The sequence below is a fragment of the Gymnogyps californianus genome, chromosome 20, assembly GCF_018139145.2.
Source record: "Gymnogyps californianus isolate 813 chromosome 20, ASM1813914v2, whole genome shotgun sequence".
In the NCBI taxonomy this organism is placed as follows: Eukaryota; Metazoa; Chordata; class Aves; order Accipitriformes; family Cathartidae; genus Gymnogyps; species Gymnogyps californianus.
Window position 1 is genome coordinate 505,217 of NC_059490.1, and position 26,450 is coordinate 531,666.

General features: G+C 45.9%; 2 protein-coding genes across 2 annotated transcripts; one reads left to right on the top strand and one right to left on the bottom strand.

The window, feature by feature from the left end:
• Positions 1 to 1,634: 1,634 nt before the first annotated feature.
• Positions 1,635 to 14,859, top strand: LOC127024572 (eosinophil peroxidase-like). Its single transcript, XM_050909179.1, has 14 exons — positions 1,635 to 1,665; positions 2,014 to 2,166; positions 2,761 to 2,854; positions 3,718 to 3,893; positions 4,531 to 4,654; positions 6,578 to 6,707; positions 7,336 to 7,536; positions 7,632 to 7,947; positions 9,126 to 9,286; positions 9,667 to 9,919; positions 11,365 to 11,535; positions 12,403 to 12,640; positions 13,169 to 13,403; positions 14,764 to 14,859. The coding sequence occupies exons 1-14, from the start codon at positions 1,635 to 1,637 to the stop codon at positions 14,857 to 14,859; spliced, it is 2,379 nt and encodes a 792-aa protein (XP_050765136.1).
• A 2,027-nt stretch (positions 14,860 to 16,886) lies between these two features.
• Positions 16,887 to 22,657, bottom strand: LOC127024520 (1-acyl-sn-glycerol-3-phosphate acyltransferase alpha-like). Its single transcript, XM_050909113.1, has 6 exons — positions 22,473 to 22,657; positions 20,985 to 21,118; positions 20,337 to 20,512; positions 19,969 to 20,064; positions 19,431 to 19,503; positions 16,887 to 17,032 (listed from the first exon to the last, which is right to left on the bottom strand). The coding sequence occupies exons 1-6, from the start codon at positions 22,655 to 22,657 to the stop codon at positions 16,887 to 16,889; spliced, it is 810 nt and encodes a 269-aa protein (XP_050765070.1).
• Positions 22,658 to 26,450: the final 3,793 nt, after the last annotated feature.

A 26,450-nucleotide genomic window follows, 5' to 3' on the forward strand; every position in this document is an offset into this window, starting at 1 on the left:
CAAATCTTTTATTTTTTTCAGATTTAAAATGATACATGTTTGTTAGCAGTTTCCTTTCTCATATTTTATTTTTATTTATTTTGGCTCAGTAAGAACTGTGAAAATATTTAAACAGTAGGAAGGATTGGCTACCTAATCTTGTGAGATTTACATGGCTGATTGATTGTCAGTAAGAATTCAGCATTGTCTTTTGTGATCAGTCTGGCTGATGGTCAAAGAATTAAATTATATCTGCTACCTTCCCGCTTGCCCACTGAAGTACAACCCTTTTTCCCACTGTATAGCTGTTGTAATCCACGTTGAAGTGCTCAGGTGGCCCAACGCTTTGTTCCTTTCTAGACATTTCAGGATGAAATCTCCCATTTTGCACCTCTGGCCTGTTCTTATTTGCACAGATACAATTTTGTGATTGTCCATATTACTATGCATATGATTTTACTGGAGACAGCTTGAACTTTCTCTGTGCAACTGCCTTGTTCTTTGTCCAGTCTTCGTCATCCACAATGATCAGCAGTTATTTTATATGCATTTCCAAATCACTGATGATCTGACTACTGTTTAATTATACAAACCATCTCACTAAGCAATTTTAAATGGGACACAACTTTGGTTTTCCTGGATACAAATTTTGGCAGGTCCACCATTCAGACACGCTGTATTTGGACCTCGGTATACTCTACAAATGCATGTTGGCAAAACAACTCATTTCTGGCTTCCCAAACCATCAGCGATGTCAACCAGCAGGGAAAAAGAAGCCAAATTCCACCATCATCTTTTACCATCATAAAATCAAGCTGACCTCTTTCACTCGCAGAAGAGAAACGTGTGCCTTTATTCTTTTTCCTTTTTTACTGATTTGTCAAAAAGGAAGTCAACATTTACTCAGAAGGAATGGAGAAGTGTGCACCTTTCTGCTTAATCCAGGAAAGCAAACCAGCAGATATTTCCTTTTGGCTCAATCTAGTCCCAGTTTCTCCCTTTTTGGCCACACCCAGGTCAGACCCGGCTAATTTCTGCCCTGGTGCAGGTGCTATAAAGGACTGGCTTCTTTCCCAGTCCTACCAGCTCTGCAGAGATGGCAGGTAAGATCAGTGCTTTTTAATTTTATATCTGTATTTGACTGATTTGATATTTCTGGCGTGGGTATTGGTGCATTCCATGGGTGGACCCAAGGAGATGAGGAGACAGAGTAGAGTATTAGGAGCTGGTGGTCCTTCATACTTACTTCTCCCCCATATGTGACATACATTTATTTTGAGAAGCGAGAAAAGACAGCTTTTCTGCCTCATGTAGCAACACCCTGCAATATAAGATTGCAAGGAATAAGCAGCCTTCAATCCCTGTGAAGATGGTTGAAGAATTTCCACAGATTGTAAATGTAAGATAACCTGCCCCACTGTGGGAAGTTTGTTAGTTCTTCCAAATTTTGTCTGTCTTTCCTGTTCTAAACAGTTAAAACATTGGCTACATTACTTAAAATTATCTGATTGTAACCTTTTGGCTAAAGATATCCTTTCAGGGAAGGCACTGTGCCGTTGTATATAACACTGATGAGAACAGATGATACACATTTCTATCGTTAATGTGAAAAAGGAATAGAGACAAATTTCAGGGAGCATCAAGAAGACTGATAGATGTGGTCGAAGGCTGGAGGACCGGTACTAGACGGAGCAGCTTGTTTTACTCAGTAACAAGGCAGAGGGGGCAGAGAGGGGTCTAACCTCCTGTACACCAGCCACCTGAGAAGGACCCTCCCAAAGGCAGGACACCAGGACACTGCCCTCTTCCAACGCACCTTCCCAATAGTCTCCATCACTGAAGCCTGGACTGTACTTGGCTGCCTCCTCCTTGGCAGTTACTCAGCCCAGTTTACTGAATGTCCCACACCACAGGGATGTCCCTGTGTCCTGCCAACACCTACAGCTACAGCCCTCGCCAGCCAGAGTCCCACTGACGGACCTGATCAGAGGGGTGCTGTATTTTATTCCTGGATCCCAAAAGAAATATTCAAACCAAACCCGTCAATCTCTTCTGATGCTTCAGGGAAGCCCTGCCCATTCAGAAGATTTATGTTGCATTTCTCTCCAGGCATAAAACCAAGAATTACTCTCTTAGGATCCATCATCACTCTCTGCTTAGTCGGGGCAATGAACTCCTCATTAAATAGTAAGTTTCTGTTTCTCCTTCAGCTGCTACTGTGCTTGAAAGGGTGTGAGTCCAAAGTCAGTCTGAGTTCCTAGTTAGATATAGGTCCAATATGAATTTGAAATATCCTGTAGATTGACCCACTAACAATGAAGTCAATACCTAAGAAACTTGTCTAAGGAAATCGCCTATTTAACCAACAGGTCTTCCAAGCACATGATCATCATTTTATGGCAGGGAAACTGGGTCAGAGATATATATTTGACTTCTATGCTTTTCCCTTCTCACAGGGAAGAATAGCTTCAAAAAGAAGGGTGAAAAATAACTCCCTAAAAGCCTCCCAAAGCCATCAGAGCTGATTCTGTGAAATGGATAATAAGCCACTGCTTTACAGTCACTTCTTGTCCTGTGACTTTCAGGACCTCAGCAATGGGATGGAGCAGATGAGCAAGAGAAGCACAGATAGAGGTGTCCAGCTAGCACTAAACACACAATGGGAACTGTGTGTAAAGCAAATCAGTGCACCTCAGCACCCAGCGATGGGGTGGGATGTGTAGCTCCTGGTGTACATTACAAAGGATCCTCAATTTCTGCTTTTTCTTCTTTTTTTAGTAGAGGACTCCGAGGTACTATCAGACTCATCTCTTCTCAGCAGCATTAGTGAAGCCAGGCGGCTGGTAGATGCAGCATATTTAAATGCCCGAAAAAGGTGAGTCCTTTTTGCATGAGGGCCCCAAAATTATAAGGAAATAAGAGAAAATATATGTTTGTTTCTTCTGTTTTCCAATGCATATTTATTATGGAGATGCCTTTGTTCAAGGGCTCTCCCTGTCATAGTTGGAGAGATCCTTTTGCCCAGTTTGGCTGGATTCTAGTCTCCTGTCTCAGTCCCAGGGCCAGCCTTCACCCGCAGCTGTTGCCTCCTCACCTACACTGCCGTGGGCACCTCTCAGTAGTCCATAGTGGTATGGGCACACTGGACACATGTTGAGTCCTCTCCTGGCTGCTGAAGTTCTGCCCCTCTCTGGAAGGAACACAGTTGTGCAGATGAGCACCCTGTCACAAATAAGTCTCAGTGGAAGTCAAACCCCAGGTATCCCTCCGTGTAGCGTCCCAAAAGGCTGGTTCCAGGCAGCAGGATGCTTTGGGAAGGAGTCTCTCTCCACCCATCCTACGGAGGGTTTTTCATTGTGCAAGAAAGAGCCATGGGACCAGGAAGAGATGCAACAGGACCAAGGTTGTCTCCCTGTTCACAGAATATATCTTGTGACACACTAAATGTAAAATTTTATCCAGTCACTGAATAACTCAGTTTTATCTAGCTTTTCACATGATAAAACAAAATTTATTGTGACAAGGATGTAATGCAAACTTGAAGTAGGAGATCCCAATGATTTGTTTGCCAAAATCTGCCTGAGATGATGTGAAAGCTGATGAGCAGCCAGCTTGTCCTAGGTGAGCAGAGCCTGCCTGGGATCCAGCAGTGCTGTCACATCTAAGTGCGCACAGCCTAGCATGACAGAGGAGGTCTGATTTCAGAGAAGGTGCTTCATGGGACTCTTTTATGTTCAGCTTAAAGAGAAAACTAGAGGAAAAGGTTGCCAACCCAATGGATTTCCTGAAGCACTTAAAGGACCCAGTAGGAAGAACCAGATCTGCAGTCCGTGCTGCCGATTACTTGGAAACTGCTTTGAAACTCCTCAAAATAAAGCTGCATCTCTCTGGGAAATGGAGATTCAATGTTACAGGTAATGTGGTTTAGATCAAAATGTCTTACAAACAGCTAAGAGCAGAAAATCTACCACAGCAGGAGTGTCGGAGAGCAGCTCTGCCATGATCCAAGTAACTGGTGATAAAGCCCTTCCCCACAACAACCCCAAGTGAATAGACTTTAAGCATGCTCAGAGGCAGACCAGACCACCCGGTGTTTTATTCATCATCTTTGGCAGTGCCTGTCTCATATCTTTGATGATAAAAGCAGCCTAACAATAAGTGTGATAAACCTGGGACAAAATGCACTGAATGCCAGGAGACCCTGACCACAGAGAAATGAAGCCCATCTTCCATTTCTGGTCCTCACACCCACCTGCCCAGGTTATACCACTCCGCATGCTCATAATTTTGTTCCCAGTCTAGGGTAGAATGTTACTGGTGATGATGCTCCCCATATTCCCCTGGAAAGTTGTTCCATGCCAACCCAGTTTCCCTAGCCCGGAGGTGAGAGCTGATCCACAAAAGGGTTTAGGCACCAAATTAACAATTCAAATCCAGATGTTAGATATCCACAGCTCTGACTCAGCTAACTCAAACGTTGACCTAGAATACTGAGAAGCTACAATAAAAATGAGTAAGAGCATATGTTATTTTGCATGGTTTCTGTTGCAGACCTACTAGACAGAAAACAGAAGGAGGTGATTTCCAAAGAAACCGGCTGTGACTATCAGATTCGTTCCATTAAATGCCCAAAGCATGACATTTACCGCACCATTACTGGGGAGTGCAACAACAGGTAGGATTTGCATATGGACAAGGAGAGTCTCAAGTCTGTACTTTGACCCAGGATAGATGGCTTAAGGTCGTTTGCGTAAGTACCTTTCAACAGGGCAAGAAGAACGAAATGCTCGTTTTAGTGGTGCCTGTAACACATGTTTCATTTCTACCTATGCCTGGCAGGAAAACGATGTCATTTCTTGAAAGTTTCAGATTTGAGCCCATTGCCCTCCATGTGCTGCTTTGGATGAAGGAAGGGACTTCTTGGGGTAGGGGGAGGTGAAAAGTTGAGGAAAGCAGATTTTGGGGCTGTGACAGCCAGCCTCTCACTCAGCTTGAGGCTCCAGGAAATCACCCCTCCACTCTTCTGTAGCATGGATAATACTAGTTTCCCCAGGTTGGTTCATATGAAAATATTCAGCTATCAACATATCTGTGTGGCCACTGTTGTGATGTGTAAGGATGGGAAGTAAATAAGACTTTAATTCTTGGCCCTTCTAGCTCTGTGTATTGTGTATCCTTAATCTGAAAAAATGAGTTCTGCAGCTTTTTGCACATAGCTTCTCTCCTGGATCAAATCTGTGATCAGACATTTATTTATTTCCTTGCTAGCTTTTTTTTTGACCAGAAGATGGCAAAATTTCTAGCCTAACACTTGGAAGTCAAGGCTCGCTGTCCTGGTCTGCCATAGATTTGCTGCCTGGTGTGCCTAACTCCAGTCCCCCAGTCTGAGTGGGATTTGCATCCAGTGTGCATCTGGCATGAAACAGATGTGCCAGATGTGAAGACATAGCACAACTCTGCATCACACGTGCAGGGAGCTCACACTCACAGTGCTAGTGTTACAGTCAGTCTGTACCTTTACCCACAGACCCCAGAGCCTTCGGCTCCCCAAGGGCAGCAGTGTCCATGCCGACTTTCAGGCTCAGGGAAGGGTTGTCCTTGGGCTTGCTAATCCAGTGGGCTGCCAGTGAGATAACAAGGCACTCAGAAGCGAGGGGACTCTGTGATATGTTAACATTTTTCCAGGGATCTTGCTCAGCTTGAGATGCACACCATGAGACAGCGCTTGAATATTTTGCAAAAATCTGCCTGCGAGGACAGTAATAGCGATCAAAACGAGAGCCGTGGTGGTACTGGGTTCTTCATATTTGATGGAATTGCATCAGCTATGGTGTGGCAATTGTCTAGGGCATGCTTTTATTTCACAGCACACTGCTGTAAATTCTGGGTATACCACTCCTTTTTCAGTATAGGCAGGTATTACCCAGGTTTTGTGGATTTAGGATCTTAAACACAGAAAGCTGCTGTGCACCAGCTGATATTCAGTAACTGGTTTCCCCAAAATAACCTGTGTTTCTGTGTCCCTAGGGCCACAGATCATTGGCTCAATCAGCATTATTGTTCTTCAGAACAAGTGTTGCTGAGTTTACCGATTCAAATTCTTCTGAGCAGCATGAGGCAATATAACAAGTGGCCACAGCTGCAGATTGCAGTTTGAGAGGTTCTGTGTTGGACATGGGGAAAAACTTCCTGAAGGGTCAGCCTTGGCACAGGTCCCCGCAGAGGTGGAGGATCTTCATCCTTGGAAGCTTCCAGCCCTCAGCTGGACAAAGGCATGGCCAACCCCGATCATTGGTGATGGCCCTACTGTGAGACTGATTTTGTGAGGAGCAGCAGTGGAGACAGAGGTACTACAGAGATTTAAATGCCAAATAAAATTAACGTAATGGCATGAGGAATCTTTTCTTAATGTCAAAAAAGTTCATTTTTCTCTGCAGTAATAATCTTGATATTATTTATTTCTCTGTGTTTTCTGGCTATCACCTCTGTTACCAGAGTAATCAGACATGGATTAAAGGGCTGCAAAACGTTAGTGTCTACAAGCCCGTTCATTTCTGAAATAATACCGGTGTTTGCTTTTCTTCATGTGATGCTCCAGAAAGCATTCTCATCTGGGGTCCTCGAACCGTGCGTTTGCTCGCTGGCTCCCAGCAGTGTATGAAGATGGAGTGTCTGTTCCCAGAGGAGCAAGCGAAGGAAAGCTGTACAATGGATTTCCACTCCCGCTGGTGAGAACTGTTATTCTTGCCCAGATAACAGTAGTGGACACTGCCCTCACTGCATCCATCAGAAAAGAAACAGTGGCAACATCTAGAGTGTAAATTGCTTGATCCTTTCCTCTGATCTCAGGTGCTAGTTTGAGGCTTGTTTTCTGCAGCTGAGCTATGGCTTGGGGTGATATTTTTTGTTGGAGACAGACATGAGCAAAAAGATTGTGAATACTTCACTAAGCAAAGCATGGACAAGGTAATATTTTTAGAAGTGTGCATCCCAAGGTTTGATGCAGACAGCACCACAGTGTGCTCAGATACACCAGGATGTTTATACAAACCATAAGGCTTGGGTGTTCCTCAGCCATCTTCCTGACTTTCTGGATGTGTGCACGTACATCAGTTTCAGCCATAAAAGGCTTTCCATGAAGCTGGGCTTGGCTGAACGACTGTGGAGTCAAGAGGGTGCTACTTATCACATCTGTTTTAATAGAGCTGGGGCATGGCATGGGTCTGTTTAATGCCATAATTAACTCTTATGAGCTTATCTAAGATCATCTTATGCATGATCTCACAGTGAGTGTTACACTGAGGGGTAAATTCACCATGATACAGTCACACACATCTTCATTTTGATTTTCTGCAGGTTCGAAAAGTGTCAAATGAAATTGCTCGCACAGCCAATGAGAACATCACCCAAGATCAAGAGCACTCTCTTGTCTTCATGCACTGGGGCCAGTGGGTCAACCACGACATAGACTTAGCCCCTGCCAGTGGTGCAGGAGTGAGCCCGGAGCTTCACTGCGAGACCGATTGTGCCTTCAAGTCCCCTTGCTTCCCGATTAAGGTACCCTGACTTTCATTCCATCCCATGCTATCTTAAGACAGTAAAAATAAAACCACATGACTTTCTGAGGCATCGCTTATGTTTGTTTGCTTTAGTTTCCCCCCGATGACCCACGGATGCTGAGGTCAAACTCTTGCATGCCGTTCATCCAGTCGGCGTCCATGTGCAATCCCAGGACGTTTACTCGTGAGCAGATCAACGCTGTCAGCTCGTTCATCGATGCCAGCACGGTGTACGGCAGCGAAGACTCTGTGGCAAAGAGTATTAGAAATCAGACAAACCAGCTGGGTTTGATGGCTGTGAACCAGAATTTTACTGATGCGGGGCTGGAATTATTGCCCTTTGAGAACAAAACAAAAAGTGTTTGTGTTCTCACCAACGAGAGCATGAACATCCCCTGTTTTAAAGCAGGTAAGGTGCATCTGTGGAGTGGTTTTCAGTGGCCCATGAAGTCAAAATGGATCATTATGGTCAGGTGTCTGATGTCTCTTTATATTTGTACGAGGCATTGCGAGACAGGAGTGTGCAAGGTGAGAGACAGGGGGACCCTTCCCCAAATTAAAAAAGAATAATAATTGAACAATAATTGTTCAAAATTAATACAAAAATTATTTTGTATTGATTTCCCAAAAGAGTTACAGCAAATCATCCTCCCTTTAAAAAGTCTTTTCAAAGGTAAGAGAAATTTTCAATAGAATAACCACCAGTGTTTCAAACTTCTCAGTGACTTTTTTCCCCCTCCTACCTAGAATTCACCATTCAGTTTTCAACTCAATCAATACTAACAATTAAATGCTCTTAATCAATTTAGTTAACTAGCCCTGGTACCACATTCTAAATTTTGAATATTTCAAATATCCCAACCTACATCAGAAGACAAGTCTAGAAGTTTGTCTGAAATTTAAACAAACCGATGACTCAAAACACAGAACTTATTAAAATGGGAAGTGATCCATCATAGGCACAACGTTAAAAAAAATATTATAAATGTGAAGCTTGCAAAGTCAATCATAAGAATATAGGGTGTTCCCATTACACGTTATTTTGTCATTCGCTGCACACGAGAAGAGCTCCTTGCTGAGTGAGGAGATACTCAGTGCTTCTTCCATCAGCTGTCAGAGGGTCTTCACTGCATCCCCTCCAGTTTTCGCTCAGCATCTCTGCTGAAGGCACATTCACAGACCTCTCAGAGGTGTTTACAACTTGCGTGAACTGAGACAAATTTTCAAAACCAAACATTCACAACACTGATATAAAAGAAGATTGTATCCTTGAAGCACGAAAGGAAGGCAGACATGAGATTTTTCACAAAACAAGACATTTACAGCTGCTTCACGACCATGTGCAATATAGTTTAAATTGCCCAAAGCCTCTTCTCCAATGGTTTTGGCTAAATGGTTTGGACAGAGAATGTTTTGTCTGTGCTGAAAAGAAGTATCTGGCATGAATGATGACTGCTAGGAATCTTAACCATGAGCATTACTGCCAGTAACACTGACTATCAGTTGTTACTTGTCTGTCCTAACACAAAAACCTGAGGCTGAAATAAAAAGCAATTTACAAAATTCCTAAAATATTTTCGTTTGTAGGTGACAAACGGGTAACTGAAAACCTGGGACTTTCTGCACTGCACACTGTCTTTCTACGAGAACACAACCGCCTGGTTACAGAGCTGAGGAAATTAAATCCTCACTGGGATGGAGAAAAGCTTTACCAAGAGAGTCGAAAGATTGTAGTTGCCATAAACCAGGTACTGATCACTGCTCGCTGTTTATCATCCGCATGTTTAGGAATGTTTTTTCCTCCAGGAAAAGGAGGAAAACCATGCTTTGCCGATCTAGTGGAGTTATTTGTGGGAGCTGAAGATTGTGAATAAGGATGATCCATCTGAGACAGCATGGGTATCCAGAGCTTTTTTAGCCATTATTCTACCAACTTATCAATTATTTATTATATTAAATAATTTTAATATATTATGCCAAACTCATGCCATTGCTACAGCTCTTTTTTCTGAAGATCTTAATGAACTCTGCTACTGGATGGTGAGTCCGTGTTCATGCTCTGCACCTGACTTTGATGGCATTTCTGCTACAGCTGCTGACAGCTTGCTCCGCTTCTGTGCTTTTTCAGATAATAACATTCAGAGATTACCTCCCACTTCTGCTTGCAGAGGAGACCAGCAAGTGGATCCCTTTGTACAATGGCTACAATGAGAATGTGGATCCTACAGTCTCAAATGTTTTTTCCCTGGCTTTCCGATTTGGTCATACGTCAGTACAGCCTTTTGTATCCCGTTTGGATGACAATTTTCAGCCTTTGGGTTCATTCTCCCCTGTCCCTCTTCATTTGACCTTTTGCGCTACGTGGAGAATTATAATGGAAGGTAAGAATGTGGGGCAGGCAGCGGTCCTGGTCTGGTCCTGAAGCAGATGCTCAGGTGGAGGTCAGCTGGTAAAACACAGCCTAGACTCCAAAAACTGCTTTAGCTCCATTTATTTAACTGGTCTCACACAAATTACAGTGCCATTCAGCTTGGAAGGTGCTCGTGACATGTCTACCCAAGGGGCTGCAGACAAATCGGTGGTCTGCTAAATGTGGGGCAGCAGGACAGTCCTGCAGAATTGTCGCCAAACACAGCCTAACACTGGTTCTGCACTGTGCCTAGGCAAAGGATCCCTGCCAAAAATTACGTGCTGTTATACTCCAACCGTTGAACGTTATCAAGCACCAGCTCCCACAGAAGCAGCTGCATTGGAGCCGGATTTTGCATCAGAACATACAGTTCTGTAGCTTCTTTTGCACAGTTTTTCAGTGTTGTCTTCCTCAGTTCATTGCATGATAATTGCATTCGTATTCTGAACACGTCAGTAAATAACCACAATATGTAACAGATTAAACCTCCTTCTCAGGTTGCCGTACAACTCTCAGCTCAGTGAGGCCCGACAGTGTGAGCATTGCACATTCACTCAAACAGTGCAGCTGCTCATGCTGTTCCAGGAGGCATGAGACTCACGGTGCTGAATGTCAGTCAACCAAAATTTAGGTCAATCATCTAAGCTATTATACCCCCCTGTAATTAGTAGGCATTGCCAGAGGGTGATGCATCCAGTTTAACTGAGCCAAGACAGCGTAATTGCTTCCTAGTGGTGGCCATCTCTCTTCATGACTCTAAAGGGAGTTATGGGATCCTGCTCTTATACGGCTGATATCTGCATGCGTGAATCTTTCCAAGGAACACAAATGTCACTTCCAAAATGAGTTACCTAACTAATTACAAAAAACATACCAAAATACACATCTGCAGCCAATTTTCCTGTGTTTTACTAATACTGTCTTCTTAGTGGCTATGAAAAGGACGTAGATAAACAGACATGAATCGATTCTATCATTGTATTTAATGTTTTAATAAATATTTGTCAATCAATAGCTAATTATAAACAAAATCAATTGCAAAACCTAAACCTTGGACAGAACCCCATGTATCAGTACATGCTGGGGACTGACAAGCTAAGGAGCAGTTTGGCAGAAAGTGACCTGGAGGTCCAGGTAGGCAACACGTGGATTTAGGGCTGCAGAAGGGAAGGTTGAGGGATGGAGATGGGGAGGCGTGGGGAATCCAGTTACCGAAGGGAGGCCTCATCTACTGGCATATGCAGATATGTACATATGCACTAGTGTATGTTGAAATGGAAATATAGAGCTAGGTGAACACCACACAGCCCAGAGTAGAAACGACATCTAATGCAGCACTGTTTCAGCTGCATAAAATGGACCATCACAGCTGGAACTTGGTACAAAAAGTCTTTTCCTGATTTGCAATGAATGCAGGTGGCATTGACCCACTGATACGGGGCATGGTGGTTGATCATGCAAAACTGATGAAACAGAATCAACTGCTTGTTGAGGAGCTCCAGAACCACCTTTTTGAACAGACAGAGATAATGGGTCTGGATCTAGCAGCCCTGAACATGCAACGGGGAAGAGACCATGGCCTTCCAGGTAAGGAGACACAAGCCCACATGTCCTGTGAACAATACTCTTTTTTCTTCTGCTGTTTATAGTAGTTCCATGAATGTACTAAGCTTTTTCCATACCAACGGGAAGAAACAGTACCTTGATTTGAGGGCAAAGGATGGATAGACAGTCAAGTTCAGGGAAGAAAAGGTCTCTGTATTATAAAGACCTTTTTCTGAGGGATTTAAGACAAGGACAAAAGGCTTGGAAAGCAAAGACTATAGTTGGGATAATGTAATAAAGAGGAGTAGAAACAACGGTGTATTGCAAAGAGAGAGCATGTGGCATACAGAAGGTACAGACTCAAGCAACCAAGTTCAGCTTTCACGTGGGCTAGACAGATCATCTGTGCTTTTTTCTTTGCCCATCAATGCTTATTTTGTGTCTTCAGACAACCCAGAGTTCTGAGCAGAAGTGGCTTGCACCCACAGGTATGATTACCCACAGGCATGATCACCCCCAGGCACCGGAGAAGAACGGGTGCTCTTGGATTAAGCACAACCAAATGTTGCTCTTTTCTAGGACTTTGATCCTAGAAATTTTGCCTCCCAAAACTGCAAGGACTGGTGCATTCACCCTCAGCACTAGGTAGCTCTAACCGACAGGATGCGATGAACCTGTAGTCACGTGCAAAGACAACCCAAATTGTTAGTTTAGTGCGTGCATACAAAAAGGACTTTTGAAAACATGGCATTTGTTGTGACTGTCTAGGCAATAATGTCTTCCAGATCCTTTAATGCCATGAGAAGAAGCAGCCATTGCTCATGAGCCAAGGGGTCTGTTTAGCTCCCGAGCCCAGGCAGATGGTGGGGAGACATGGGTCCTGATCAGCTGCTGTTCCTGCTTTTGCAGGTTACAATGCCTGGAGGCGCTTCTGTGGGCTCTCCCAGCCTCAAAATGTAGATGAATTATCTGAGGTGCTAGGCAATTCCAAACTGGCCAAGAAGTTCATGGAGTTGTATGGGACACCGGACAATATTGACCTCTGGATTGGGGCAATCGCAGAGCCCTTTGTTCCCCAGGGCAGAGTCGGACCCCTCCTGGCCTGCATCATTGGCACCCAGTTCAGGAACCTGCGTGATGGAGACAGGTAGGTAGCTCTGAGAGCTAACCTTCCCCATGGCATTTATTATGGGAAAAAATGCCGACATTTCATGCAACACACTAATCCAGCCCATCTCCAACACGCCAGTGAGTACTCCCAGCAAGGCTCACACCTTGATTTTAGCCCAGTTGCCAAAGGACTCTTTTTTGCAGCCCATTCCTACAGACCCATGCAGTTGAGGAGCACCAGCTCCAGACCATGGGTGATCTGCAGTAGTCTCTGCCTGAGGTGACATTTGCTCTCAGGGTACAAAAGGGGAGGATCAGTCACTGCGTCCCAGCAGCCTGGTGATGCTGCGTGGAAGAAGCAGGCTCTCTGCACTGGCAGCTGAGTGGCAGAATCCAGACCTGGCCACACTGGAGACACCTCTTTCCAAAGGGGTGTGCCTGCTGCCTGATGAATCAAGGTGGATCTGAGCAGAGACTCACCTTGGTCAAATTCCCATCTTGGCAAGTAACCGGCACCAAACGCCTTCAAGGAGACTATAAGCTGCTTCTGAAAATATCATTGCAGATTCTGGTGGGAGAAACTGGGAGTTTTCACTCCGCAGCAGTTGCATGCACTGAGAAAAATCTCGCTGTCAATGGTGATCTGTGACAATACTCGTATCAAAAAGATACCCAGGGATGTGTTCAAGGTGAACAGTTATCCTGAGAACTTCGTTGACTGCCATGAGATCGACACGCTCGACCTCTCACCCTGGAAAGATGAGCCTGAGGGTGGCACAAAAGGTACACAGTTGTCTGAGGTCTGTCAAAAATAATAAATGCCCTACAAGATCAGACTCTTCCGTGCCTAAAGAAATAAGAGAATTAAGGTCACCACAGTGACTCTGCCCCCAAAAAGACCTTGACCATCCATTCAGCCCGACTCAGACACCACTGGAGGCAGAAGTGCTGTTAGCCTAGTCTCCTTGCAATCCATCACCTTCATCACCCGTTTACTAGCTTGCCTCTTCTTCTTCAATTAGATTGGGAAATCCCTGAAAATCCAGTCTGTTCTGGCCCTTGTGAATGTGTCCTTCTCTAAATACCTTATTCCAGGACAACTGGAGTCTTACTTCACAGGAAGGTTGTCCATGAAGAAATCAATTAGAATTAGCCAACCTGCTCCAAATTCTTACTCTGCTGCTCCGAGCCCCTGCTCTCCCCTTGCCTTCCCTAAAGCTTTAAAGCATTTTAAGGTATATCTGGAGTTGTTTTGACACTGTATGGCCTGACACACCAATATTTTAACACACATAGTCAGAGATTATGATGTGCCATATCCTGAAAGACAGTAAAATAGTGTCTTCATATGAGAGATGTGGACACTAGCTGTGTCCTCCTACTGACATGCTTTTGGGATGAGCTCTCCCAGTTGAAAATGATGTAGGGAGAACAGAGACCCACAGAAGAGAGGTATGACCTGAGCAGAATGGACTGGATTGGATTTTTTCCTTCTGGCAACCCATTTATAGATGATCACAATACTGGGGATCACCTACTCTGTCCTTCTGCAAGGCACAGACCACAAAGCATCTCCATGCAGTTCCTGTATTGAATTTGATTAACTGTATTTGACAGAGATACTGTTGTTTAAGAAAGCCATTTACACTTGATGTAAAGGCTGAATTATGATGACTTCACCCCATTCTTTAGGAACTGAGTCCAGCTGATGCTCACCTTCTCTCTAAACGATAGAGGCTTCTTGATTTCTTTTATTAACTTAGTCTTATGGTCACTAAAATTTGCTGAGCCGCTTCCTGTGGCTCTTTTATCACCAGGCTGGGAGGAAGCTGAACTGTGTTTGCATAACCCACACACAGTGAAATCTCAGGGTGTTAAAAAGCAACTGCTAAAAGTTTAACCTTTTCAAGTGCCAAGAAATTGCCCCAAAAGCACTCGTCCAAAGGGCTGTCTGATGTTAGGTCACCAGAGGTACCTTTTGACAAGGCTGGAAGCACTGCGGTGCCTCAGAGGTACAAGGGTACAGGGGTGACCTGGTACTCAGTTACCCATTCACCAGTGACTATTTTAAGCTATGGAGTCAAATAAAAATGTGGGGAGAAATATTGTGTCCCGGAAAGACTTTCTGCCTCTCAGTAGCTTTTTCTGCTTCATTGACAGTTTGTAATCCTGCTCATCAGACCAGCGTTGGAAACTGCTAATGGTGGCACTGAGCTGCTCTTGGGAAACTGCTGCCTGTACCTCATGCTCAGCTGACTGCTGTCGACTGAACCTTGGCACATGATTTCTGTTTGGCACATGTCTACTGTTTTATTTGCTGTACTGTAATTTTTATATCATTTATTCGTAAAAGCTTCCAGTAATGTAAGTCTTCAGATGGAAGGGTAATGACATTTTACTGTCTGTTGCCCTAAAAAAATGTTCAGAGGTGTGCAAGACTTGGTTAGGTGCTGGATGCTTTATGACTCTCTAAAGGCACAATCAAGACAAATTTTTCACTTCCCATCCTGAGCGGGTGTCAAATCTGGAGGTAGGCGTGCTTGCATTTCAAAATCAAATTCCTTATCCTTTGTACCTGCTCAGAAATTAGCAAGTTCATGTAATCTTTATCAAAACTTTCCTTATCCCCTTCTTGTTTTGCACAAGAGCATAAACTGTTTAGGCTGTTTCTAATTAGCAGTGAGATTTCAGTCTTTGAAGACACTGGAGAATGGCAGCTGCATCTTGAAGCCTAGAGACATCTTTTATTTAAATCCTATAGTGAACATGTGTGTGTTTGGGTGTGCTGGGCAGTAATAAAATACATTGTATGCACTCATCTACATTTGGCATCAATTCTGGTATGTCAAACATGTCCAAAACATTCTTTGGCTATGGTTCATGGCTAAACGTATCAGCATAAAAAAGCAAACCATGAGCTGGCTGGTATGTAAACCACAAGCATTAGGTCTAAAAATTAATCATCTGGCTGGGATGATCACTCCCAAGACCCTATTAAGTCAATAAATACCGAACATGTACAAATCATATTAAGTTTCCATCTCTCCTTGGCACAACTGGGAGGGAAGGAGGGGACTGGGAGCAAGAAGGTGGCAGCCTAAGGCAGAGTCACGAGTGAAGCTTGTGGGTGGAGTAGGTGCCTCTCTGATGACGACTAATGAAGGAGATGCTTGGTAAAATCCCATGGCTACAGCATCAGCATATGCGCTTTGCCATGGAGGGGTATGCTCGCAAATCATGCCCTTCTCAGCCCAGTGCCCCATGCTGCCCACCCACGGGCCAGGGGGCCTGCAGGAGACCCACTGGGCTGCCAGGGCCCTGGGTGAGCGATGGAGCCTGAGGACCGTACTGGTCCATGAGCCCCCAGCACGTGGGGAGCGGGGAAAGGCTTTGGTGACCCTGGGCAGAGGAAGGCAAGACGTCATCCTCTGACACATAGAAGACAGGGCAAAACCAGGCAGTATTCAGAAACCAGGAGCTGCAGCTCCCAGGGTGTATTTATTTGAGTTGAAAAATATATAGGTTGTGTTAAAAATCATGAGGTTATCAGGGCACGGCAAGGATGTTAAGCAACACATTTCTGCTGTTTGCCTCTGGTTTCTGAGTCCCCAGGCATGTTCCCCTCACACTGTCAAGCTCTGCCCAACCACTGAAAACAAAATCTTGCTTTGCTTAAAAGGAAGGCTAAGAAAACCAAAGAAACCACCAACCCCTGCAGACACATATAAGGTCTTTAATTCCCCTCTCCCAAAGCTGGCTTGGCTTTCCCTCCTCGTGGCAGAGGTACCTCCCAAGTGCTCCCCACGGAAAGAGGCAGGAGACAGTGCCTTCTCCTGAGTGTGCTTCCAGGGGAATGTGGCAGCCCTCAAACCCCAAGAGAGCCAATTCCCAAGGCAGGATGGTCACAGGCTTGGGATAAATGCCTCCATCTTGTTGGGTTTGAATAGGAAAAGGTGATTATAAGCACGCAGCGATGATCACAGGAAGGGTCCAGCTCTGGCTGGTGTCAAGCTGGAGAGAAGTTCTCAGGGTTACAATTACAAAGAAATGTCCAGCTACCCACCGTGTGTCTGTCCACGCAGGTGGCACAGTTCTCTGGAAGGAACATGGCAACCGCTTCACCACCTCCACTTACAGGCTTTTCTTCCTCTGTGGACGTTTTGCCTGTCTCTGGTATGTCAGAGTTGCAATCCACGGTTGTCTCTGCTGCCAGATCTTCTTGTGGTTGCTGTGCCCTCCCCCTCAGCTGCTACACACACAGCTGGAGCTGGAAGATAGGATCACTAATGGGAAGCCCCGTTCGTCATTCCTGATATCCCCTGATAGGCGGTGAGCATGGAGTCACGGACCTGCTCGGTGAGCTTGGGAACATCGTCTGGGCCCAGGCCGAGGGTCTCCACTTCTGGCAGGATCTGGATGATGCTTTTTCCTGGAAGAGTGAGATAGGAGGGTCAGAGAAGGGGAAGAAAATACGTCAGTGGTGTAGAAGAGCAAGAGAAGATATAGCAGAGGGATCAGTGCAAACCAAGGAACAAGACAGAAACGAAGGGAAATGCCTTCTTTCATACATCAACAGTGGTGTAGCAACCCAGTCATGTCCCAGATGCACACAGCAAAAACCCAAACCAAGCTTTTCCCATACACAGAGACTGCAAAAATCATAAATACAGAAACAGGCAAATCTCTCCCCAAATACATCCAATGCAATGATTCATATAGAATAAGTTTTCTAGAAAGACCTCAGGGTCTGTCTAGATCATGGCAAAGAGAACAAGATGTCTGTAATACAAGACATCCAAACTGGCCGTGCTCTGATATATGTATACCAAATTCAGCAGAGTTCCTCCTTCCAGAAACATGCTTTGGGATGAGAGAAATTACACCCAGGACTCCCTGTTTGGCCAAGGTATGCCATACTCCCCTTGGGAAGTGCCTAAGCAATGGACTGGTGCAAATAGGAAGAATATACTGGGGAGCCATCATCATGCTCTTCTGCTCTTGCACCCCGTGGCCCTTGTTCTGGCCAGCAGAGACAAGACGCTGCCTGCACAGACACCCACCTGAGGATCTGGAGAGTGTCTGTGTTATTTTCTTTCTCGCATGCCTTTACACGTGTGCTAGGAAATGAGATCCAGAAATGTTGCTAGCAGAGCCGTGCAAGGGAGGCAAAACAGAAGCGTAGAGAAGAGCTTCACAAAAGAAAAGGGCATGCTCCCCGCCTGCACATCTTACATGCAAAGCTAGGCCTGGTATCTCAGCAGGCCACTATGCTTCACTTCATCCTACAGAAAAAGCTGAGTGATGACAGGGCTGTGCTGAAAATGTAGGTCTGTTGGGGTATAACAGACTTCCAGCAAGCACCAGACTTGTTCCATGCATGACAGTGTGCACACGCTGGACACAGGGCTGGGCTTTCCAGAAGCTCATCAGCATGCCCAGAGCCACTGTGGACATGGCAAGCTGTCCTGACCTGAGGATCAGCCCGCTCAGTGTGCTGAAATCTTGGCCCCGTGTAGCACATCTTCAGAATCAGCCCTGGCAAAACTTGCAGGTGGGAAAAGTGGGAAGGTACAGGAAAAGCTAACTGTGGTTCTTTCTCCAGCAGTGAAGGTCCTACCTGTTTAACAGCAATTTGGAAAAGGGCTTAGAGGTCAGCTAACCACAAACTCCCAGGGTGAGGTTATTATGAAGGCAAATGTACATGCAACTGCAAATAGTCTTTCCTAAAAAGCTCAGGGTGGTTGTGGAATCTCCTTCCTTAGAGTTACTCCAAACTTGGCTGGACAAGGCACAGAGCAAACTCATCTATCTTTAGAGCTGGCCTTGCCTGAAGCAAAATGTTCAGCTGCTGCAGAGATCCCTCCCCACTGCGTTATTCCCTGATTTCCCAGAGCAGTGCTCTATCTTGGTTGCCCATCTGAGCAGGGATGTGATGGGGAGGGAGCGGGCTAGCAGAGCAGGGCTGACGTCCCTCCTCATGCTCCTATCGACCCCCACGTCGGGGAATGCTTCAAATACCAAAAGGCTTTTGTGTGTGGCCAACAGAGACGGGATAGACCCAGCAGGTGAAAGATTAGTAGAAACAGACAATGCAGCATTTAACATTTGCACCGACACTCTCTTCTAGGTGTCTGCCCGAGAGGGAATGACTACACCCAGGCACAAACAATGGGAGGAATGAGAATTTCAGATGCAAATCCTACCCTTAGGAAACAGCAGGGCTGGCCTGGGGGAGGGTGGGAAGTGGCAGAAGCCCATTTTGTGGTGGGCGTCAGCAAAGGAAGTGGAGGAACAGGATGGGTTACTTTTCTCTGTTGGAGTTTGAAACATTTTTTTCTGCATTTTTCTTCTGAAGCCCAAGACTTGTGTCATTTTTTCCCCGTAAAATTTTATCAGTGACCAGCAGAAATTTTTGTCACCATAAGTGGACATGGTAACTGGGAGGAGACACACTCTCAGGGTGACTTTTGCTGAGAGCTCCATGTTTGCTTTTGTTTCCCAACTCTCCATGCACCTGCAGATGGTGGGACATGAGGCAGGACATGGACAGCATGCTGGGCCCAGGGGCAGGACCTGCCCCAGGACTCTGCTGCTTCTCCAGGTTCCTTCATACGGGTATTGGACAAGCTGTGAGAAATCCAAGGGGAGAGGCAAAAGTGATGGCTGAAATCTCCCATTCCCTCACCTCCCGAGAAGAGAGGCACTGCTGTTGTCTGGCTGCTATGTCCACATCGCACGTGGTCCTCTGCCCACCCACCTCATGGCTCCCTCCAAGGACTAAGCTCGCACCAACACCCAGCCCGTTCTTTGGCCCAAGTCATCCTCACCTGGTGTAAATCTCTTCTCCTTCCGGTTGTAGAAGTCACAGTAGGAAGAGATCACTGCAGGAATAATGGGGACCTGAAGGGGAGGCAGTCTACAGTGAATCTACAAATTTCCCCATTCCTCCCCCCAAACGGAACTGGTGTTCTTAGGTGAATCCTGCACCTTGCTGATAATTATCCCAGTCAGCTTCATAGTAGACACTCAGAGGGTTATTGGGATATTTAGATCATTTAAGTGTATCACCCAATGTCCTCGCTGATGTTTTTTGCATTTTCATCTCTGTATTCAGGCCAACAATGCATCGATTGCCTAATTAGTACGTACAGAGGCCTGTTCAGCAGAAACGCCGCCCGGGCAGGTCCAGGGCTCTTGTCAAGGTCCCCCCACTTTTTTCCCAAGCTGAGTCATGAAGGTTTTCCACTTATGGATGCATGCTCGATCCAAAGGGAAGCCAGGGACCAGGAGCCACATAGCCCTGGTTGCTGGTGGACCATGGTAGGCAAACAGCACCCCAAGGGGCAGGAGGAAGGTGGCTCTCACCTGGGCTTTCACAGCCAGCTGGAAGGCCCCACGTTTGAAGGGCAACATGGAGCCACCACGATTGCGAGTTCCTTCAGGGAAGATCAAGACGCAAAACTGCAGGAGGGAGAAGATGGAGGGACCTCCAGTTACTATTCTAAGGCACTGCACAGGCATACTCCCCTGGAACTGATCTGTCTGCTCCTGACCAGGCAGAGACATCCTCTTCCTCCACTTCAAGCACTTTATGAACACACAAAACACTGAACCCACCAGAGATACTCTTACTCTGTTCTGCTCAGTGCCCAGCCCAGAGGCAAAGATCCCTTTCCAGCCACATCAAGGTTCATGTTTTCCAGTGGTTCCTCACCAGAGTCCTCCCCACTCACATTTTCCTTGTGCAGGGAGTGTGCCACCTCTGTCAAGATAGTGAAAGACTCTTCCCTCTTCTTGCGGTCAATGAAAATGAGTCCCGAAAGCCAGCACGCTAGGCCGAAAGTGCCCATGTATAGGATTTCCTTCTTTGCAATGGGCACACAGCGACTTGGTAATATCTCCATCATCACTGGAAGGGGAGAACAAGGACAGAACAAATTGTCATCTGCACTGAGGTTTCCTCCAGATTCTGGGCTACAGCCCTCTGCTCTGGGAGATGCCATGCCTGCAGTGCCCATCCAGCTTCATAGGACCAGAAACATGTTGGAAAAGGGATTCTGGGGGTCTCCAGACCAACCACCCACTTAGAGGAGGACTTTTGCCAACACCGAAGGAGAGGAGCTATGATATGGCTGTGGTCAACCGACACTCTCATCCCCATTCTCTTGGAAAGGATGAAGCTGATTTAGCTTGAAAATACCTCTAATCCTGGAGAACCACTCTGGCTCTAATACCCTGGAGATCAGCCCTGGCTTGGGGCTAGCTGGTAATGGACTATGTAGCAGCCACTCCTGCCCTTCTGCCTGCGGCACTTGGGATTTCGTACTACCCTTCCCTATAGACAACTGGGGCCGGGAGCAGGAGGCAGGATCACCACATACACATCAAGTCAAGGGAGGTCTGGTGATTCAACACAAGGACGAAAGGTTTCTTAGTCCTGAGGTTCTCCTTGCCCTTCACCACTATCTTGAGACCAAAGATGTATTTGAGTGGCAGGAAGGACATACGCAAAAACCTGGAAAAGAGGAGCAGACATTAGCCAAAGAGATGCTGAAATTGGGTAAAGGGACCAAACACCGTTCTTCCATACCAGCACATCTCACAGACTGCTCCTGCAGAGCCGCCTGTTTCTCCGCAGACCCAGATTTGGCCCATGACCTGGAGAAGACCAACTAGTATGTCTCTCCAGCTCATCATTTCATTAGAGAAGACAAATACACCTAGCAGGTTTTCTTCAAGACAGGTTAGGCCAATGGCCTAGCAACTACAGCTACAGCAATTCCATGGATCCGCCAAATATTGGATAATGCCCAAATCCATAGTGCACCTGTTTGTACCCTACTTCCCTGCCCACCTTGCTGAATCATGAATACAGGCTGCAATAAACGTGCGCCTAACTCTGCTATTGCCCAGGCTGTGGAAAGACAGATGATTTTGCCTCTAGGTGGCATTAGACTACAATACCGGTAGCCATATTGTAACAGATACTGGAAAAATAAAAGAATAAAAGTCAGGCACAAAAGTCAAGAACTGAAGAAAATTTCTTAAAGCGAAAGGCTGATGCTCAGTTAGGAGATATGAACTCCCACTGCACCATACAACAATGAAGTAGTAAATCCTGCCTCTGCAGCACTTCAGGAGGCTACAAGCACTGTGCTGCCATGTAGCAGAGTCAGCTTCTAGCCCCCACTCAACCCACACCCCAAGTTACTAACGCCCATGGCTGCTAATCACAGGCGTACACCCAGCCACAGTCTCCAGGTAAGTCCGGCAGCTCGTTCCAGAGGCAGTAACGGATGGGGAGAGGGGACAGGCAGCAAGGGGGCCAGCTCAGAGACTGCCAGACCTGGGGGCACCAGGCTGTAATTGCAGTCATGGGGACACCAGTGACAATGCAGGTGCCAGCACTGCACCGTGATAATGTCTGCTTGTGCCTGTTCAGGTGGACACTGGGTCAGAATAAAGTTGAGAAAGAGAAGAGCACCCGTGGAGGCTTTCTCAACACAACTTAGAAAGGGAATGATCAGCCACATGGAGGAGGGAAATAGAGCTCCAAAGACAGATAGGAGAGGTTTACTAAAAACAGCAAGTTGCTTTACCTGTGCATTACATCCAGTTTGTTGGCGTTACCTAGTTTGTCAAATTTATGCCACCTTTTACATCCTTTCCTTCCACAATTTGTTATTCTTTCTATCAACTCAAACACAATACTGAAACCCACATCCCTTCTCTGAATTACAGGGCCTGTCAACTTTCCACACCAATATCCAACTAATTCCTCCCCACTGCAGTGCAATTCCCAGGACCCTACAAAACAGAGTGCGAGTTGACTCTATCAATGCCCAGAGCAAAAAGAAGCCACAGACAACTTCATGTTTTCCACGTTACGTCCACGAGGAATACTGATCATAATAACCAGAATGCTTAGGGTGAAGAGCCACAACTTATAGAAGGTCATCTTGCAGAAGTATCTGAATGCAGGATTCAGCTGGTAAAGGACTAGAAACGCGATGAACAGAAAAGTAAATGGGTAGTGAAGGAGCAAAAGCTCCATCCTTCCAGCCCAGAGTCAACGAGAGGAGTGTTGCACAGAGCAGTAAATGAGTCACAAGCACCCAATGCTGTGGAGCGGAGTTTAGATTCCCTTCATCAGTTACATGTGGGTGGCGCAAAGCTGGAACGAGATTCGGGAGTGATGCTTCAGAAAGGCTGCGTTCACTGCTTGGAGCTAAACTAACCATGGAAAGCCGGTTTAGCAAGGGCACTCCAGCAGCACGGTGTGTAGGAGCTGGCTGGCAAGCAGGGGCAAACCTGCAACAGCAAGGCTGCCTATGTGCAGGGGGTGTGTGGCTCTGGGCTGGCAGAGCAATGACTGCTTGGAGAGACAGCCCCCCTTCAGCAGGACTCTGTGCATACGAACCCTGAGAACTTTTAAGAAATTCTTTAATGGGATGGAGCAGGTTGTGTCGGACAGCACAGGCACCAGGCTGTCTCACTCTCTGTGCAGGCATTGAACTTCACCAACAAGTGAGCTGATGCAAGATGTCCAGGAAATCAGAAATCAGTATGATGGAGGAGAGAAAGAGAAAACCAGTGATCCTAGCAGCCAGCTCCTGCCCCATACATCTAGGCTTTGGAGGGACCAAACTGAGCACCTACCCATTCCTCAAGTAGAGTGGGAAAAGTGGCAAAAGTGCCACACGTCTAGATGAAAAGATAAACACAGCAAGAGCAGCTACTCCTGATGTTTTCATGGCCAGAGGCAGGCACATGTTTAGATAGCGTCTAATCGTTTAGAATACGTAAGAAGTAAATCAGGAAAATGCAAGTATAGCCTGGGAGTGCTCCAACTGCATTTCCTCTCCTAAAACGACCGCATGAAAAGAATCTTTGCAATAAGTACAATGACTAGGCTGAAAAACAAAAGCTTCGTGATTCATCATTGTTGTGGTTTAACCCCGGCCAGCAACTAAGCACCACGCAGCCGCTTCCCCCTCCCCCCTCCCAGTGGGGTGGGGAGGAGGAAAGGAAAAAAACTAAAACTTGTGGGTTGAGATAAGAACAGTTTAATAACTAAAGTAAAAATAAAAATACACTACTAACTAAGCATAATAAAAATTGTAATGAAAAAGAATAAAACAAAAAAAAAAAAAGAAATACGAAAAGGCAAGTGATGCCCAATGCAATTGCTCACCACCCACTGACCGATGCCAGAGCCACGATCCGCGCCTCCCGGCCAACTCCTCCCCGTTTATATACTGGGCATGACGTTCCATGGTATGGAATACCCCTTTGGCTAGTTCAGGTCAGCTGCCCCGGCTCTGCTCCCTCCCAGCTTCTTGCACACCTGCTTGCTGGCAGAGCAGGGGAAACTGAAAAGTCCTTGGCTTAAGATAAGCGCTACTTAGCAACAACTAAAACATCAGTGTGTTATCAACAGTATTCTCACACTAAATCCAAAACACAGCACTGTACCGGCTACTAAGAAGAGAGTTAACTCTGTCCCAGCCGAAACCAGGACAATCATCTGCACGACAGGCCTTGCTTAAGCAGCTGTCACTTAAGAGGAGTAACAATATTAAACTCCAGCAAGGACTGAAAGCTGCAGATTCTCAAAAGGGAATAGTCCGAGGACCCATAAAACCACATTGACTGTCACCTGCAACCTAAAGAACAAGATCAAATCCCTGAGAACAGTAAAATGGACAAGCACCAGTAATATTTCATGAAGAAACTGAGGAAAGGCATGATAATAAAGAAAGGCATTGCCTGTGCCCCCTGCTCCCTTGGCTTAGCCAGGGACCCTTCTTCTCCTGTCTTTCGTGGGAAAACTGGAGAGAATTGACTGCAGGCCTTGCTGCTCAGCTCTCCCAAGGCTTCCCTGCAACCACAGGAGAGGCAGCCAAAGCAAAGAGCTTTGTTCACAGCCTTCTCACTGTCCCTGCACGAGCACATGGAAAAGACAAGCATCTTGTGCTTACACTGGACCCAGGCTCTGTGACCCCTCTGTACTGGTGCTGCAGAGACCAGCTCCGTTTTGGAGCAGGTTCATAGAGACTAGCCATGGCTGCTTTGTGCTTATCCAAGGTAACCTATTAACCTTCTTAATATCTCATCAGTATCAATTATGGCCTTTCACAATTGGATGAAGATTGATTTGATCCGCAACTGGTTCATCCTGACCTACCAGGAGAGAGGTTCCTAAAACGTAATGCCACTGAAAGGCACTTTGAATGGCTGTCCTGCAAGGACTGCTGTAGCTTTCAAATCAAGCCTGCGGTTGTCAAGCTCCTAATGCAAGAAGAACATCTTGCACAACTCTGCACATGAAAACTCACCCAGAATGTCTAGGGACAGGGAAGTGTGCAAATAGGAACTCATGACAAACCACTGAAAAGCTTTATTTTTAAGTCACTGACAGCAATTTTCAAATACTTTCATCAAGGCTGTAAGGAAATTATGCTCCTGCAGTATACAGTGCACTACCGAACAGGTACTAAGCTGTAGCAAGTTGATGACTTACCCAAAGGAACACAGCAACCCTAAAATACAGCTGATCTACAAGAACATAAGATCCTGAAACTGAGGAAAAGACAGAAGAATGTCTCCAGCACAAATGGTGATGTCCACATGGTCAAAACAAAGTATAACCAGAGAAGGACCCACATAAGCAGATTTACAAGTGTGAGGATCTGTTAGACCCTCAGCGTGGTCAGCTGTGAGAGGAGTGGTTCTCCATGGCACCACCAAACTGAGGAATAACCAACATCGACTGGGCGTCACCGAGCTGTTCCATACAGAAAGGTAACTCCGCACACTCAGAGCACTGAGGACAGACACGGTCTCAAGAAGACAGCGGATACGCAACAGTTTGAAGCTACGCTACTGGTTATTTGGGGCTTATTTGGGATAAGTATCTCTGATGAGTACGGGAAAAGGCAAGGACATAAAGCGATAATAAGAATTATGCCGTTCCTAACTCACCACGGAGAGATAGTCAGCTCAGATCTAACAAAACATTTAGGCTTCAAACCCACAGATACTAAAATCCTCAGCTATAATTTTCTTCTGCTGCAAGGATCCCTAGCACGCAGATCCATCATGCTTCTATTTCAAAAGCAGTCAGGTCTTGCCTAACCTGCAAGGTGTTTTCAGCAACTACAGCTCTAATGAAGCTCCCAGTTTCCAGACTAAATGTATCCATGCTCAGCTGACTCCCTTTTGCCCTGGGTCTTTGCCCTTTTCAGAGCCTGGCTCAATTTCAGTGAATGCGAGGGGCTTGCTTGTATCATGAGTTTTCATTGTGCAACTTTAATGACTCTCCTACTCACCAACTCTGCTAAGCCACACATTGGCCAGAAGAGAGAGGTGGAGGCAGGGAAGGTGATCTAATCTAATGGGAAAAGGCTAAGAAAATTGTCTTGTTCACGGTGAGCAAATGAAGGCTCAGAAGAGAACGAACTGCTGTCAATACAGCAATGCTAGAGAGAGAGAAGAGTTGCTTAAGTTAAAGATCACAATTGACTTCTAAATGCAAAAGCAGTGATTTCAGGACAAAATAAGAGGACTGGATTCTGAAATGGGAGCAATTCCCACTGGAAACTGCTGGCACAGATAGCTCCACTGGAACAGACTGGAACAAGCTATCAAAGGGCAAAGTGTTGGGACTGCTCAGTGCCAAGGACCACATTAGCCACCCAGTCTTCAAAAGGAGAACAGTACTAAAGGGAACTCATCTAGTGCATGCAGTTACTACTCAGTTAAATAGAGGCATTAACATTGATATTAAAAACTTCAGAGGGATTTCAGGGTAAATGTATTAGAGACAGGTCATCAAGACTGTGGAA

Excerpts from the sequence above, each read along its gene's own strand:
- LOC127024572 (XM_050909179.1), top strand. The coding sequence starts at position 1,635 with ATGTGGTCGAAGGCTGGAGGACCGGTACTAG. Across the intron at positions 6,708-7,335 it reads ATGGATTTCCACTCCCGCTG|GTTCGAAAAGTGTCAAATGA; the intron begins GTGAGAACTGTT and ends GATTTTCTGCAG. Across the intron at positions 11,536-12,402 it reads AAGAGACCATGGCCTTCCAG|GTTACAATGCCTGGAGGCGC; the intron begins GTAAGGAGACAC and ends CTGCTTTTGCAG.
- LOC127024520 (XM_050909113.1), bottom strand. The coding sequence starts at position 22,657 with ATGGAGCTTTTGCTCCTTCACTACCCATTTACTTTTCTGTTCATCGCG. Across the intron at positions 21,119-22,472 it reads CGTAACGTGGAAAACATGAA|GTTTTTGCGTATGTCCTTCC; the intron begins GTTGTCTGTGGC and ends CCTCTTTTCCAG. Across the intron at positions 19,504-19,968 it reads AGCTGGCTGTGAAAGCCCAG|GTCCCCATTATTCCTGCAGT; the intron begins GTGAGAGCCACC and ends CCTCCCCTTCAG.